Raw genomic sequence first — 14,350 nt, forward strand, 5'->3', positions numbered from 1 at the left:
CAATAATACTCGTTCTTGGAATGTACGGTTTCTTTAAGTGGAACTAAGAGATGTAGAAAGCGCGACAGTTTATCACTTTAAATAAAAGTTGAAAAATAACAGTGATTTACCCAGCCATAAGTACAGATTTACTCGATATGATGAGCATTAGGAGAGTTTAACTAACTAAATCGCTTTCTTAGGGTCGATTGCTGCGTATGATGTTGCAATTGAGTTGGTTGTGTATTTTAGCATCCCTTTTGTCGGTATCTTTGTCGGCGAGTATTAAAGGGAAGCTTGATTTGAGTCCCCACTTTAATATAACAGGTGGAACCATCCCTAGGACCATTTTCAAATTATACCAGATAGGAAACTACTCCCAGAGCCATGCCTACTCAGATCAAGTGCAATTGAAGGATCTTGATGGAAATTTCGAGTTTGAGGGCGTACCTTTGAATCCAGGTCTAAATGCCACAACGCATTACGTACTATACTCCAGTTCACTCGATTATAATTTGAAACCAAACAGAATATTAATTGAATTCAAAAATTCAGACAATGATGGAACTAATTACGAGATTAAAGCCTTCAGGAACGTTTTTGGTAAAGAATTTTTCCCATCTGCAGACATAGCATACCCAGAACAATTGGAATCTCTGCAAACAGATCCACAAATTACAATAACTCTGGTAAATTTAGCTCCATTGAGAGCTTACTATCAGCAAAGACGTAAGGGATTTTTCCAAACAGGTCCTCTGGCAAGACTATTGGATAGTCGTTGGAAACAAGCAGCGGCCATTACTGGTATCGCAGTGATACTTTTCCCCATCTTACTTGAGAAAATGGACCCTGATACCGCTAAAGCCATCAAGGAGGAACAACAGAGGAAACAAAGAGAGAAATATGCAGTTAAACAGGACTAATCGATGGTTGGTAAGTGTTTTCACGTGACCATCGCCTTTATAGCTTTTTAACTAACCATATAGATCGTGGTCCCCTTAACGATGAGCTTATGTCAACCACCACAACCAGTGGGATTGTCCTAGCACTCGCGATGAGTGATCAGTCAGTAATACTAGGCGGGTTGTTGAGAAATGCGCTTTGTTTGACTTTGGATCAGGATTTGGAGATATCCATAGAGGATCAACTTTGTGAAATCCTAACAAACTACGCTAGTAATCAGGAGACTTTTGGCAAGGACTATGTTCCTTGTGACTTGCGCACATATGTGGATACTGAGTTGCCTACAAGGTTTCAATTGACCAATACTGATTCGAATTTTAACAGTGGAGCAGAGCACAGTTGGTCAGAGCTGTTAGAAGGTCATTGGAATTCTGCAGAGTATGCAGTGGCTTTGCAAATCATCATTTCTTTGACAGATCTCTCTGTTTGGAATAAGCTGAAATTGGGAGAGATTAAGGGCATTAAGGAACTGTTGTTAAGGAGGATAATAGATGTCGGCGATACCGCTATAAATGTACAGGAAAAGCTAGCCGATTTATATTGCGTGGTTGCAAGTGTCAATTTTACAGCAAGGGACCTATTGGAGTTATACACGCATTTTCCAGCTGGATTGACCTACCGAACGCTTGAAAGTCTAGCCGCTCAAATGTCAGATCCCTCAGCACAAGCTTTTCTTCAGTTTGAGAACTGCTATAGAATCTTCAAGACCTCAAAACGTGAAGATTCACGATTTACACTACAGTTTTTCATTCAGTTCAGTAATATCACTTCCAATCGAATAATGACTGTCGGTAAGAACCTATATTTGGAGATTAAAGAAGGACAATTCTGTATGTCGAATGATGAATTCATTATTGCTTTATTTGAGAATCTGGAATTACAAGCGGAGGCTCTTTATTCAATTGCTGTCACTATCAATGAAAACGATATCTCTTTGTATGTCGATGGAAATTTAATTGATAGCCTCACCTTGTTTGAGGGATCGATCACAGCTATAAATCAGTTCGAGTTGGGCTCCATGATTTCCTCTTTTAAGCTTTACAGGTTTGTGATTTTCAATGATATCTTATCCGAAGAGTCGATTAAGCTCATCCATGCGATGGGCAGTTCGTTCAGAAATAGCTTGGAAGAGACAATCGACATGCATGATATTAGGTTAGCTTTAGGAGACAAGTTTTTGGAGAGCTTATGCAGAGATTCCAACTATGTTGATCGATTATTGGAGAACCTGCGAGAAACAATCAAAAGATGCATTATGGTAGACCTCGATCCCACTTATCTTTGTGTTGCTGGGAATTCCCTGGTTCGTGCCCATGAGGAATTGCAGGACAGTTCTTTCACATACATGGCGATGGGAAAATGTTTTCATTACAGACCTGCTCCTTTAGTTCCAATATTCCAGTCTATCAATTGCTTTAGATACATTCTTTGCAATCTTGAGAATTCCAGAGATATGGACGAACTTTTCCAATATTTGTCTCACTTGATGACTATTCTGCGAAATAACTATATGCGGGCCCTGTACAGGAGAGATTACGGATTTCCACTACTATCACATATCTTGGTCACAAGAGTACGAAGAAAATTAAAATTATCGCTGCCAATACAATTCTTCAACTTATTTCAGAAATTTTGCGGATGGAACTTCTCCAATATCAGCAAATCTCTGATAGAGGACGAAAGCGCTTATCAGTCTCTGATTTTAAATATTGATATTTGGTACACAAGCTCTTCGGAATCTCACTCAGGTCACGGTGGAGTAGAGATAATACGATTTTTATTATTTCAGATTGGTAGTCTTATAGAGGCCTCGGAACTTTGCTCGTTGAACTCACAAAAACTTCGAAAGCTGAATGTTTTAAAGACTTTTTGCAATAATCAGCACATTTTTGCTGAGCAGCAGGGATATCCGAATGTGTTTGATGAATTATCGAGCGACCTTTCCAATGTGTACAATTTATTGTTGAAGGATGAGTTACGCAGGGCTAATATTCAATGGTTTCTTCAATTCTCATACTCTGAACTCAAAAGTGGATTCTATCAAAACAGTGAAGTTGCATTTGATGCTGTTGACTCGTTGTTCACCGAAGTATTGGATACTACCGAGACAAACAAAATTCGCTGTATTACCGACTCTATTTCCTGCAAATTTTTACTGATGGCTCTCGGTGAGACTATACTCGGTAAAAGAAGCCCAGTGACTATTTTGAACATTCTGCTCAAAGTTTTGTTGGTGAATGAGACCGCATACAAAAATTTCATTAGGAGCAATGGATTAGATCTCCTATTTTACATGCTTAAAAATGCGGATTCCTGCTACTATGAAGACGTTGTCTACTTATTATATGGTTATTCCCTAGGAGACTATAATGTCGAGCTTAATCTCAAACAATTTGAAAACGGTATCATTCATCCAAATGCAACAGTAATTATGAAGGAACTACAACTGCTATCGATTAATCTGCTGGAATGGGCAGTGGTAAACGACATTAGTAATACATTTCAGATGGATTTAGACTATTTCATCACTATCTTCATCAAAAAATTGGGCTCAATTCTGGCTAGAGTTAGCGAGGAGACTAAGCTAGATTCGTTCATGGTATCATTGTATTCAGCTCTCCTGGATATTCTAACTACTCTGACAAAACCGCAAAATTCTTCTATTTACGAGGGATCAGCTAGCGTAATCAAGAAACTGCTAGCGGACAACGTTACAAAGGCTCTGATGAGTATGGGAGTATGGGATTTTGAGCGATACTTTGAAGCAACGATAAGTCCGCCTCATGGAGAGATGAGGAGTCTAGCCATTGGTGAAAATGAGTTCGACTATTTCGAGCTTGCATATTTGAGATCCATAATTCCAGCTATTTTCACGGACTTGAAGGAAATGACAGAGTTCTTTACGGAGAGACTATTTGAAAGCGATTGCATGCTTTTCAATTTTCAGCATATATTTAACAGGCTCAAACAGCTTCTCATTGTTTTTAAGATGGAGCCAATTGTTTATGTTAATATGCTTAAATGCACTTTAGCATGCATTAAATCGGCAAAGGAAAGACACGGCTGTAAAAAAGCTACTATGACATCGCTAGTTGATGCATTTGCTTTTACGTCGCTGGCGTTATTGTATCCTGGCTTGTGGAAGGACGGCTCGCTTGACCGCGATAGTCTTCAATGTTGCACCACTTTTTTCATTGACTATGGAGTTGAAGTCTTAGATAATGATTTTTCCCACTACAGTGACGGTATAGCTCGTTTTATGTGTTGGTCTTTATTTCAACAAATCATCACCGAAGGATCTAACAAAACACTCACAGACTCGTTAAAAATGGTGCTTGAGAGCAAAGGCGATGAGTTTGCTTCCCAGGCGCTGGGCGAGGATGATCTCTCGATCATACTTACGGTAATCCAGGTGCGCTCAGAAACTGATACTGAGTCTATTCAGCATTATATCAGTGTTCTCGAAAACCGGCTTCAAGTTGATGCAGTGAGCAGCTCTTTCTCCAGCATTGAGTCTAAGGAACGTGCATGCATGTATTCAGTGGATCGTTTATCTAAAGAAGTTTGTGCTCATCGAGATTTGAGAATGGAGTCGAAAATAAACGAACTCCGAAAGAGAAATAGTCTCTTTCGAAGCGATAACGCTGTTCTCGATAGAAACTTGAGGATCAATTTTAAAAAACATCATACCAATTTTGTAACGGACAAGGAAGAAGATTACTTACTACATGGCCAGCAATATCTCGCATTGGTAAAGCAGCTCAGATATACGGTAGGCCTGCAGTTGGGTAGTTCAAGTGATTGCGATTGGGGGATCGATTCTGTTGAAAATTTCAATGGAATGAAAGGTCGCTTGGCTCCGTTCGTAGAAGCTGGTGGCATATGCGAAATCGATACCAACAGCGATCAGCAGAAGATGGAATTTGATTCAAGAATGTCCTTGGAGACTCAACCTAAAACAACAAACAAGAGCCTCCTATCATATGATCTAATGTCAGAATTAGATACCTTAGAAGTGCTAACCGGTGACAAGGAGGATGAGAATAGAAAAATTCTCAAGATTTTAAAGGGCAATGACAGCATTAGAAGAATATGGAATACCAGCCTTGTCATTGGTTTGGACGTGAGGGAGGGTGTTTTGATATTTGGTCAAGATAATTTGTATTTTGTGAGCAACTACAGTTTTGTTAAGGCGGAAAACAGGGTTCTCAAACTTTCAGAGGTCCCTCTTTCTGATAGAGATGCAAACATAAGCTTAATCACCGGTTCAATAGGCAAGCCTCAGGGAAACGCAAACAGTCACGATGTTCAGATCTGGAAGCTGCCGGAACTCGCTTCCGTTATTAAAAGACCTTTTTTATTAAGAGATGCGGCCATGGAGCTCATGTTTGAGAATGGGACAAGCTTTTTCCTAAGCTTTAAGAACAAGAGTTACCGAGATGACGTTTACTATGTTCTTGATAAACTTCCTAAAAATGAAAATATTGACCCAGTGCTGTACACTACTCTTCAAGAACTGAATAACAGTAGCGGTACAATTGGTTTGCAAAACGGCATTTACAAGACTACTTTGAAGACAAAATTTGTCAAAGCTTTCGCAACAAGTTTGAGTATTACAGAGGGGTTCTCAGCAACGACTAAGTGGCAAAAGGGAGAGCTTTCAAACTTTTACTATCTGATGACAATAAACACGCTCGCCGGCAGAACTTTTAACGATATCACTCAATATCCCGTTTTTCCTTGGGTCATTGCAGATTACACCAGTGAAGAATTGGACCTCGATGATCCCTTGACTTTCAGGGATCTGTCTAAACCCATGGGTGCTCAGTCGGAAAGAAGAAGAGCTCAATTCATTGAAAGGTACGAAGCTTTAGAATCTTTAGGAGATCCTGACTCACCTCCATTTCATTATGGTACTCACTACTCCTCTGCAATGATAGTTTCGTCGTATCTAATCCGTTTGAAGCCATATGTCGACTCTTTTCTGTTACTGCAGGACGGTAAATTTGGGCACGCTGATCGCCTATTCAATTCTATTGGGCGTGCCTGGTCATCCGCAGCGATTGAGAATACGACCGATGTACGTGAGTTGACACCAGAGTTTTTTTTCCTCCCAGAGTTTCTCGTGAACCTGAATAATTTCGATCTCGGTAAAGATCAACAAGGCAACAGGGTTAGCGATGTCACATTGCCTCCATGGGCGAAGAACGATCCCAAGATATTTATAGCCAAAAACAGAGAGGCACTGGAAAGTCCTTACGTCTCATCCCAACTTCATTTATGGATTGATTTGATATTTGGGTCAAAGCAGCGAGGCGAAAACGCATTAGCGGCCATCAATGTTTTCAATAATCTCAGCTATCCTGGAGCCGTTTATTTGGATAGCATTAGTGATGAAAATGAGAGACGAGCAGTGACAGGAATCATTCATAACTTTGGACAAACCCCATTACAAATCTTTCAAGACGACCATCCAACAAGAATTGTAACCAAAATTAAACATATCAATGAAAACATATGGCAACAGTTAAGGCAAAGACCCAGCCATATTTATCAGCCGCAGAAACGGGATACTCACGACATCGCAGTGCGTTATATTTTCTGGGAAGTGTATCCTGATGGGACAGTTTGCTGGAAGGCATATCCATTCTTGGATGTCACTATCAGTAGCAGTTCTCACTTGTTGCCATTGAGAATGAAAGGACAGTTCTCTTTACAAATAGGACCAGAGACATACGACTTTTTGCACTGCTCTCGAATTTCAAGCTTTTCTCTTTGGAGACAACAAGAGTTTGTTACTGGTGATATAAACGGAATAGTCAAGATCTGGAGATATGAGGGGATCAGAAGTAATAAAAGCGCACAGCTCAGCTGCTTAGGAACACTTTACGGGCACCTTTCCGAAGTCAAGGACATTAAAGTATATTACGACTATAATACTTTACTTTCTCTGGACACCGATGGAACCATTTATTTGTGGGACCTAATTGACTATAAGATAGTGAGACGTATATCGTCAATAGCTTCGCAAGCTGCAATTTCCCAGAATCAAGGTACTATCGCCGTCTTCACCATGGATATGATGCTGATGGTATACAACTTCAGCGGCATGTTGTACATTAGCGAGCCTTTCAATCCCGATACGACAGTCACGAGCATAGAGTTCGTGAATTTTTCTTCTGTCGACTTGGGTTCCAAACGTCATGCATATTGGAAAGAAAAGGAAGTGATTGTAGTCGGATGCGACAATGGTACCTTACAAATTTACGAGCTTGTCCTAGAGCAAAAGTGGAAATTGAGGTTTATTCGGCAGCTGGAAACAGGTAAACGTTTTGCAATTACCGCTATCAGAACTCAGCTGAGAATTCACAGTTCTGAGGACGATGACGAAATTGTGAAAGAGACACCAAAACTTGAAATAATGGCAGGGGACACTCATGGTTTCCTTTACTTATGGAAATAAAACCATAATCTTATAATGTGACTTACGACTAATCTATCTATTCTTTACAACTTCTTATTAGTACTCTTAATGCAATTTTGCGGGTTTGTTCTTACTATTGTGTCTTTCATAAAAAAACAATCCAATCATGTTCAAAATCAGACCTATCACTTGCTTTATATTAACATTTGCTCCCGAGAATGCCCAGCTTACTGTAATGATGGCTATTCTTTTCATCAAATTGGCAATGGAATATGTCAAGGTTGAGACTTCTCCCATTAAGTGAAAAGTGATCATGGCTTGCATGAAATGGAACGTCCCGTTGAGCAAAAGTAGCTTCCAAGGGATGATCGCCATACCATTCTCCTTGACGTCGGTCCAAATGCTTGGTAATTCCAGATTTATGAACCACAAGAACGATAAACAAAAACCGACCAGCGGTATGTATATCAGGAGGGTCAATTTATCATAACTCTTAGGACATGACATTGTGGTTTTCTTTTCAACAAATATCGGTAAAGGTGAACCATCTCTGGCCAAATCTTGCTTCTCCGAGGAACCCTCTCGTCTAAGGGTGAACACGTTCTTCCCATAGATATTTTGTGCGACGAATATGAGCATCGAAGATACTGCACACAGCACACCATAAGAGGACAGCCCAATGGGGTTTATCTGCGATTTTTTGGAGTCGTTGGTTCTTTGAGCATTGTCCTCACCAACAATAATCCAAACTCCCATAATTAAGCAGGCCAAGCTGAAATATATCAGGCCACTCATATTTGTCCTTTGAACATTCAGTAATCGCTGGAATATAAGGATGAACACCGGAGATAAAGTCTTAATACTGGCCACCGTAGATACTGGCACTAAAGAGGTTGCTGTGTGACCAAAATATTTTCCAACAAATTGAAAGAAACTCAATGGCAGTACGGTAAGCAGAATATGTTTCGTTGGTCGAGTCAATGTCTTGATCTGTCTCTTTTCCCGGGTTTCGTCTTCATAATACAATGGAAATGTACCTCTTGGAAACCATCGGTAGAACATTTTGCATCGATGAGCTATGAAGCAACATATAGCAGCCAAGAAAGCCGTATAAATAAACTGAAACTCACCTAGAAATAGAGGTTTTGGATATATGGTCAGTATACTTTTTGTCACCTGGGAACCTAGGGACGAGATTAGATACCAACATAGGCAGAGTATCACAATATGGGCAGCTGAACCAGAATTTCGAGTTTTCATTAAACTTTGAAATATTGAAGTAATAACAGTAAAAGAATGGAAGGGTTGAATGCGATAAAATCTTAGTCCTGATATATTTGCTGATCTTCCAAATCTCGGGGATGCCTTTTATATGGAAAAACGTCATTGAAAGTGAAAAATCAATAAAAAATCAAATTATATGCGATATATGCTAATTAATGCTAAAAATTAAATTTTGAATGCTCATTTTGTTAAGAAAGATCTTAGGATCTCAATTTTGCTCATTTCTTCTTGGAATTCTTTTTCGTCAACTGAGGATTTTATCATTCTTACTACATGTCTTGTCTTGCCTCTTGATCTTCCCTGGAAGATAGTCGTCACGCCACATGTTTCCAATGCATTACATGTCTCCAAGAACTCGTTGCGTTTAAGAGGGGCCAACGCGTTCTTACCAGTCAATAAGTTCATGTAGTAGTCGTAAGTGTCATCTAGCGAACAATGTGCCTGAAAAATGTCAGTTTTTTCTCTATGGACAATAGCACAAAGGATAAGCTTCTGTTGAACGTTCAACTTGCTGACTCTGGACCTTGTGGAAGAGGTATTCAGGAACTGTGCAAATACTTTCGCGACATGAGGCAAACCAACTTTTTGTATCGAGGATGAGTTGGTTTCCTTATCCCTTAGTTTCGATGCGATCACTTGCAACTCCACCACCTCAATACTACTCCTTAACACATCAAAGACTTTCCTTAAATCACCAGTATTCCCGGAACATTTCTTTGCTGCGAATTTTATAGCCATTGGATTGAAAACACACTCCTCGTCGGCAACCCTTTTCAGACGGTTCATAACAATCTCATACATCTCATCGGGCGTATAAGGATGGAAAACCAGAGTCTCAGGCAACAGATCCTGTCTCAAATTTAAACGCGATAGGAAACGATCCTTCATATCGAGACTATTAGCAATCCCAACCAGCGTGAATCTAATAGATGGCAATTTGGCTAATAAGAAAAGTTCAAATATGGTCTTTGTAGAGTTTGTATCGTTCAAATTTGAATGAACCAATTTATCCATTTCATCTAGGATAACCAAAAAACTCGTCGTACCAGAATAAGTCTCCAGGAACTTTTGTAAATCTGACATCGTTCTCACAGTAGCGCCAGGCTCTGGGTTCGATACTAGCGACATATAGATCTTATTGAAGATTGTCGATGGATCATTGATAGCAATACAGTTTATCGAAGAAACAGCCACTCTCTCGACCACTCCGTTGGGCAAACGATACGTACGAGCATTTGAAAGATCTTTGTCACTGACCGGAACGAACCTATCCCTCACAATAGCCTCGACTTGAGCTGTCTTTCCAGTACCAGGCGGACCCGTTATGTATAAGGAACTGCTCACGTGGCCACCGACGGTCCTATTCAAGAACTCCAGAATTCTTGAATGCTGAACTTGTCTAGTCGGCAGGAACCCCTCTGCCTCTGTGAAAACCCCAGAAGACCTCTGTAACAACGCCTTTGTCCTGGAATACACGGAGCTCTTGCCAAAAACCAACCTCACTGGAGAAAGCGTAGGCTGCACAACCTTTTCAACCTTCTCCATACTACTAGGAGGGGTCAATGGGATCACATTGCGACGAACTGGCTTCTTCCTAGGCGTACTAGGAACTACAACTTCTTCACAAATTCTCTTTCGCGACCTTAGCACTCTTCCATCACTAACCACAACTCCACCACTCATCATTAATCACTGAATTGCTCTCACCACATTGAGCAACAATGATTGAATCTGTCAAACAGATCAGGAAGGTCTTCTTATACCTGATCAAACACGAAACTAGTTTACGCGTCAGATCGCATTTTTTTTTCAGACGTGTCTCTTTTCTTGATGAGAAAAGCCAGCCATTTGGCGTTATGTAAAGCTTTACCTCATCGGGATAAAATAGCTTGCAGCAAGTTGCGTGAGTGTCAAACGGTTGTCTTGAAGGTTTGTGAAACCTCTGGGGGCCGTACTAGTGCTGTGTGGAGACAATAGCGGTGCGTTTGTCGATGCGTGGGAATCAGTTGCTCATATTTTGTGGGAATTTCGTGGAAAAAAGACCGGCCAGAGGTAGAAGCCCACGTACTGGTTAAGATGGGTTGCCATTGGCAGTTGAGAATGGTGCTATGAGGTCCAAATTGACAGTTATTGCTAGTTAAGTGTCACTCTTCACGGTTTCGAGGTTTTAAAGATTGATTAATCAAAGGAAAAAAAATGGTTCATGACTAACAACAACCACGAACCACAAGAGGTGTTGTTTGAAGAACTATAGGGCCATTAGGAGCGATAAGAGCAGAGCAGCTAGACTGTTTTTAGATGTCGCATCCGCCTCCAGCGAAAAAACGGTACTATTACTCGGGCGGAGGCCCGATGAGACATGGTACTGGATCGTTTGGTAAGAAAGTTTATCCTGGTACACCAACATTACCGTTAAACAACCCAGTGGAACCAGCTAGAACAAGTAGGTATGATCCCAGCTCGTCCGGTAGACCCACGTCTGGCAGAAGCAGGTATAATCCGGAGTCTGAGGAACCTGACGGGAAGTCTCGTTATTCGGGGAGCAGGTACAACAACAGTCGGCAAACGAGACCTAGATCGATGGAAATGGATGCTTCGTATCATTATTCCAATGGACAGGCAAATGTCGTGACTTCCAACAGTGCTTCTGGCTATTATTCGCGAAGCAATAAGTGGAGATCACATAGTGGGTCGAAATCGGATTATGACAATTACAATAGCTTGAGAGCCCCTTTTTGGAAGACACAGAGGAGTAAATTTACAGCAGCATCGCCGGTTTTGGCACCAGTTAGTCGGCCTAATCGATACAATAATTCTATACCAACAACCGTACAGAGTAAAGAGAGCAGCGAAGAGTCGGAAAGTCTCTCTGAGTCAGGTAAAAATTCCAACCCAAACTCCCTGGGTTCCAGTCTAATAAATTCCGTGACGCAAACAACTCGGAGTGTGGAACGACAACACGCTGTAGATCATAAGAGAATTCATTTAGAGAAGCCAGTATCTGTGCGAACCCCCGAAGAAGAACAACCGAAAATGGCCGTGGATGAAGAACCAGTAGACGAGAAGATTGACCTAAAAAAATCCGATGGTTTATGGGATACTTTTGAAAATGAAGACAGGGACGAAACGACCAAGGAGGAGATTACACAAGAGAAACCCATTTTTCATGCGGAAAAATCAGAGGTTTATGATGATTACGAATTTATTTACGATCCCAAATTATCAAAGAACAATATACAAGAATTATCAAGATATGAACCAATTGTCAATTACAGTATACCGATAAAACCAATAGACAAATGTATTTTTCCACTTACAAGAGCGGAGACAAGACTATGGGAATTAAAGAATCAACCTAGAGAAGAAATTATAAGAGATCAAAGATATTTGCTTAAGAATCCAATAAGATCAGTAAAGTCCTACCCTTTCATAAAACAGAACATCCTGATTCATAGGCAGGCTGTACGACCGCTCCTTTGCCGCCATCTTTCCACTTTGAAAAGATTTGAATATGGGAAGAAGTTAACGTTAAAGAAACAATTCCTAGAACTTCAATCAACCTGGGAGAGTAAATGTCATCAAATGGATGAAATGAGCAAAGAGATGAGGAAAGAGGAGTTGGAAATCAAGAGGAAGGAAGAATTGGAAAAACAGGAGAGGGAGAGGCACGAAAGAGAAAATTCAGAACTTCAAGCAAGATTCTCTGGATCATCACGTAGGCGAAATAGAGCTGATTTCGTCGATGATACAGAAATCGAAAATGTTCTTTTGCAAATCGATCCTGATTATAAACATCATCAACAAGCGGCCGAAATTCCTCCGATGGTTCTGGATCCAGTGAATAGGTACACGATGAAATTCAAGAATGTGAATAATTTAGTCACTGATAAGAACGCTTGGGCTTCAAGGATATTGAAGGACGGTATCGATACTTTTACTCAGGATGAGCATAAATTGTTTGTAGAGGGATATCTGACCTACCCTAAGAAGTTTGGTAAGATTTCACAATTCATGGGCGCTCTTAGATCACCAGAAGATTGCGTAATGCATTACTATAAAACAAAGAGCTCCGTTGACTACAAGAAACTGTTGAATGATAGAAACAAGAAGAGGCAAAAGGGCGCAATAGCCAAACGTCGGAAGAAGAAAGAGAGAAGTGGTGAAACCGAAAATGGAGTTCCTTCATACTCCGAGTCCGAGAACGTTGGTGAGATGGACGAAGATAGTGTAAAGGCTACGACTATAGGCGAAGAGCACTCTGAAGAAAAACCACCAAAGCAGATGCAACAAGTTGAAATTAAAGTTCCTGAGAAGGATAATGTTGTCAATGAGAAGCAATCCGGTACGGCCACGACTGAAGCTGTAGCTCAGTCGATACAGGAAGACGATATGGTTGTCGACGAGCAGCTTCACAAGCCTTTGCCAGAGAAAATGGAAATAGAGACAGTAATTGCTCAAAAGCGACCACATGAAGCCCTGGAAGCGGCAAGTGATGCTGAGAAAACTATTGTTGAAGAGAACGGTCTCAGTGCTCAAACTGCTCAACCAGAATGCATTGTTGATCAAATGCATTCAGAGTCAGCGACCGTTGATGGAACAAACGTTGAAATTCATCAAGGCGGTGCGATGCACGATGAACACATGCACAAAAAGAGACAGAAGAGCAATGGTGATCATAAATCTAGTTATTGGAGTGTGAAGGAAGCAAACCTTTTCCCTGAGCTGCTCAAACAGTTTGGTTCGCAATGGTCTCTCATCTCAGACAAACTAGGCACAAAGTCAACAACGATGGTGAGGAATTACTACCAAAGAAACGCTGCTCAATTGGGGTGGAAATCAGTGGTGGAAGAAGCAGATTTCAAAAGAAACGCTACAAGCTCGGGATCAGTGCAGCAGTCTCAAATCCTCATTCAGGCTGAACAGAATTCGATTCCTATTACAAATGGCATACCACCTCAACAGAGACCTGCTTTGGGGTTTTTCTCAAATCAGGTTGCTTCTGAGAAGAGGTTACCGTACGATGTTTCTACGCCACCACAGCCATTTATTCCAGATCTGAATAAAGATTCATTCTCTCAGGCATCTACGCCAAACAATATTCTTCCTCCTCCTAGATTACCTTCGATTCAATTACCTGGCACTACCGGTACCGAAACATTAAAACCAGAACCACTTGCTAATCGCTCATCAATTCCGTCTGGATCTCCCATGGACAACTTGCTATCCAGAAACGAAAAGCCTGTCGGCGTCAGCTCATCCACCATCAATATTCTAAACAATCACGACAGAAAGGAACCTTTCTCGCCAACTTATCCTCCAACACAACCTCCACATTTTAGCCATTTGCAACAGAGTCAACAATTAAGCGCAGTGCGTCCCAAAATAGGTAATTTGATGGTTCAAGAACTGCAAACTTCGTCTTCATCATCACCAAGCGACCGCAGGTCCAGTTCAATTTCCCTACTTCTAAATCCAGAGAGCCAAAATCCAATACAACCTGCTGCCGCAAATGCCACCCCTGCTACACCTGGCAATGCACCAGTCATATATCCATCAGTACCTCAACCATCTCGAGAGAACTTCAACTTCGCCATGGATCCACTGGGTGCACTTGCGGCAATCGCATCAGAATCACTACTACCGACCAAGGGAGCACAAGCTACCAACAACCATGACAACAAGAGCTAATCATCCATGCAT

General features: G+C 41.0%; 5 protein-coding genes across 5 annotated transcripts; 3 read left to right on the top strand and 2 right to left on the bottom strand.

Annotated features, from left to right (window-relative positions):
• Window positions 1–197: 197 nt before the first annotated feature.
• On the top strand, window positions 198–902 carry SOP4 (Sop4p; the record flags this gene model as incomplete). The annotated part of the gene is made up of 1 exon (XM_003682276.1): window positions 198–902. The coding sequence occupies one exon, from the start codon at window positions 198–200 to the stop codon at window positions 900–902; it is 705 nt and encodes a 234-aa protein (XP_003682324.1).
• Window positions 903–991: 89 nt separating this feature from the next.
• Window positions 992–7,405, top strand: BPH1 (Bph1p; the record flags this gene model as incomplete). Its single annotated transcript, XM_003682277.1, has 1 exon — window positions 992–7,405. The coding sequence occupies one exon, from the start codon at window positions 992–994 to the stop codon at window positions 7,403–7,405; it is 6,414 nt and encodes a 2,137-aa protein (XP_003682325.1).
• A 66-nt stretch (window positions 7,406–7,471) lies between these two features.
• On the bottom strand, window positions 7,472–8,626 carry TDEL0F03040 (uncharacterized protein; the record flags this gene model as incomplete). The annotated part of the gene is made up of 1 exon (XM_003682278.1): window positions 7,472–8,626. One exon carries the CDS (start codon window positions 8,624–8,626, stop codon window positions 7,472–7,474), a length of 1,155 nt encoding a protein of 384 aa, XP_003682326.1.
• Window positions 8,627–8,830: 204 nt separating this feature from the next.
• Window positions 8,831–10,333, bottom strand: CDC6 (AAA family ATPase CDC6; the record flags this gene model as incomplete). Its single annotated transcript, XM_003682279.1, has 1 exon — window positions 8,831–10,333. One exon carries the CDS (start codon window positions 10,331–10,333, stop codon window positions 8,831–8,833), a length of 1,503 nt encoding a protein of 500 aa, XP_003682327.1.
• A 615-nt stretch (window positions 10,334–10,948) lies between these two features.
• SNT1 (Snt1p) lies at window positions 10,949–14,338 on the top strand (the record flags this gene model as incomplete). The annotated part of the gene is made up of 1 exon (XM_003682280.1): window positions 10,949–14,338. One exon carries the CDS (start codon window positions 10,949–10,951, stop codon window positions 14,336–14,338), a length of 3,390 nt encoding a protein of 1,129 aa, XP_003682328.1.
• Window positions 14,339–14,350: the final 12 nt, after the last annotated feature.

The sequence above is a fragment of the Torulaspora delbrueckii genome, chromosome 6 (genome assembly GCF_000243375.1).
Source record: "Torulaspora delbrueckii CBS 1146 chromosome 6, complete genome".
Classification (NCBI taxonomy): Eukaryota; Fungi; Ascomycota; class Saccharomycetes; order Saccharomycetales; family Saccharomycetaceae; genus Torulaspora; species Torulaspora delbrueckii.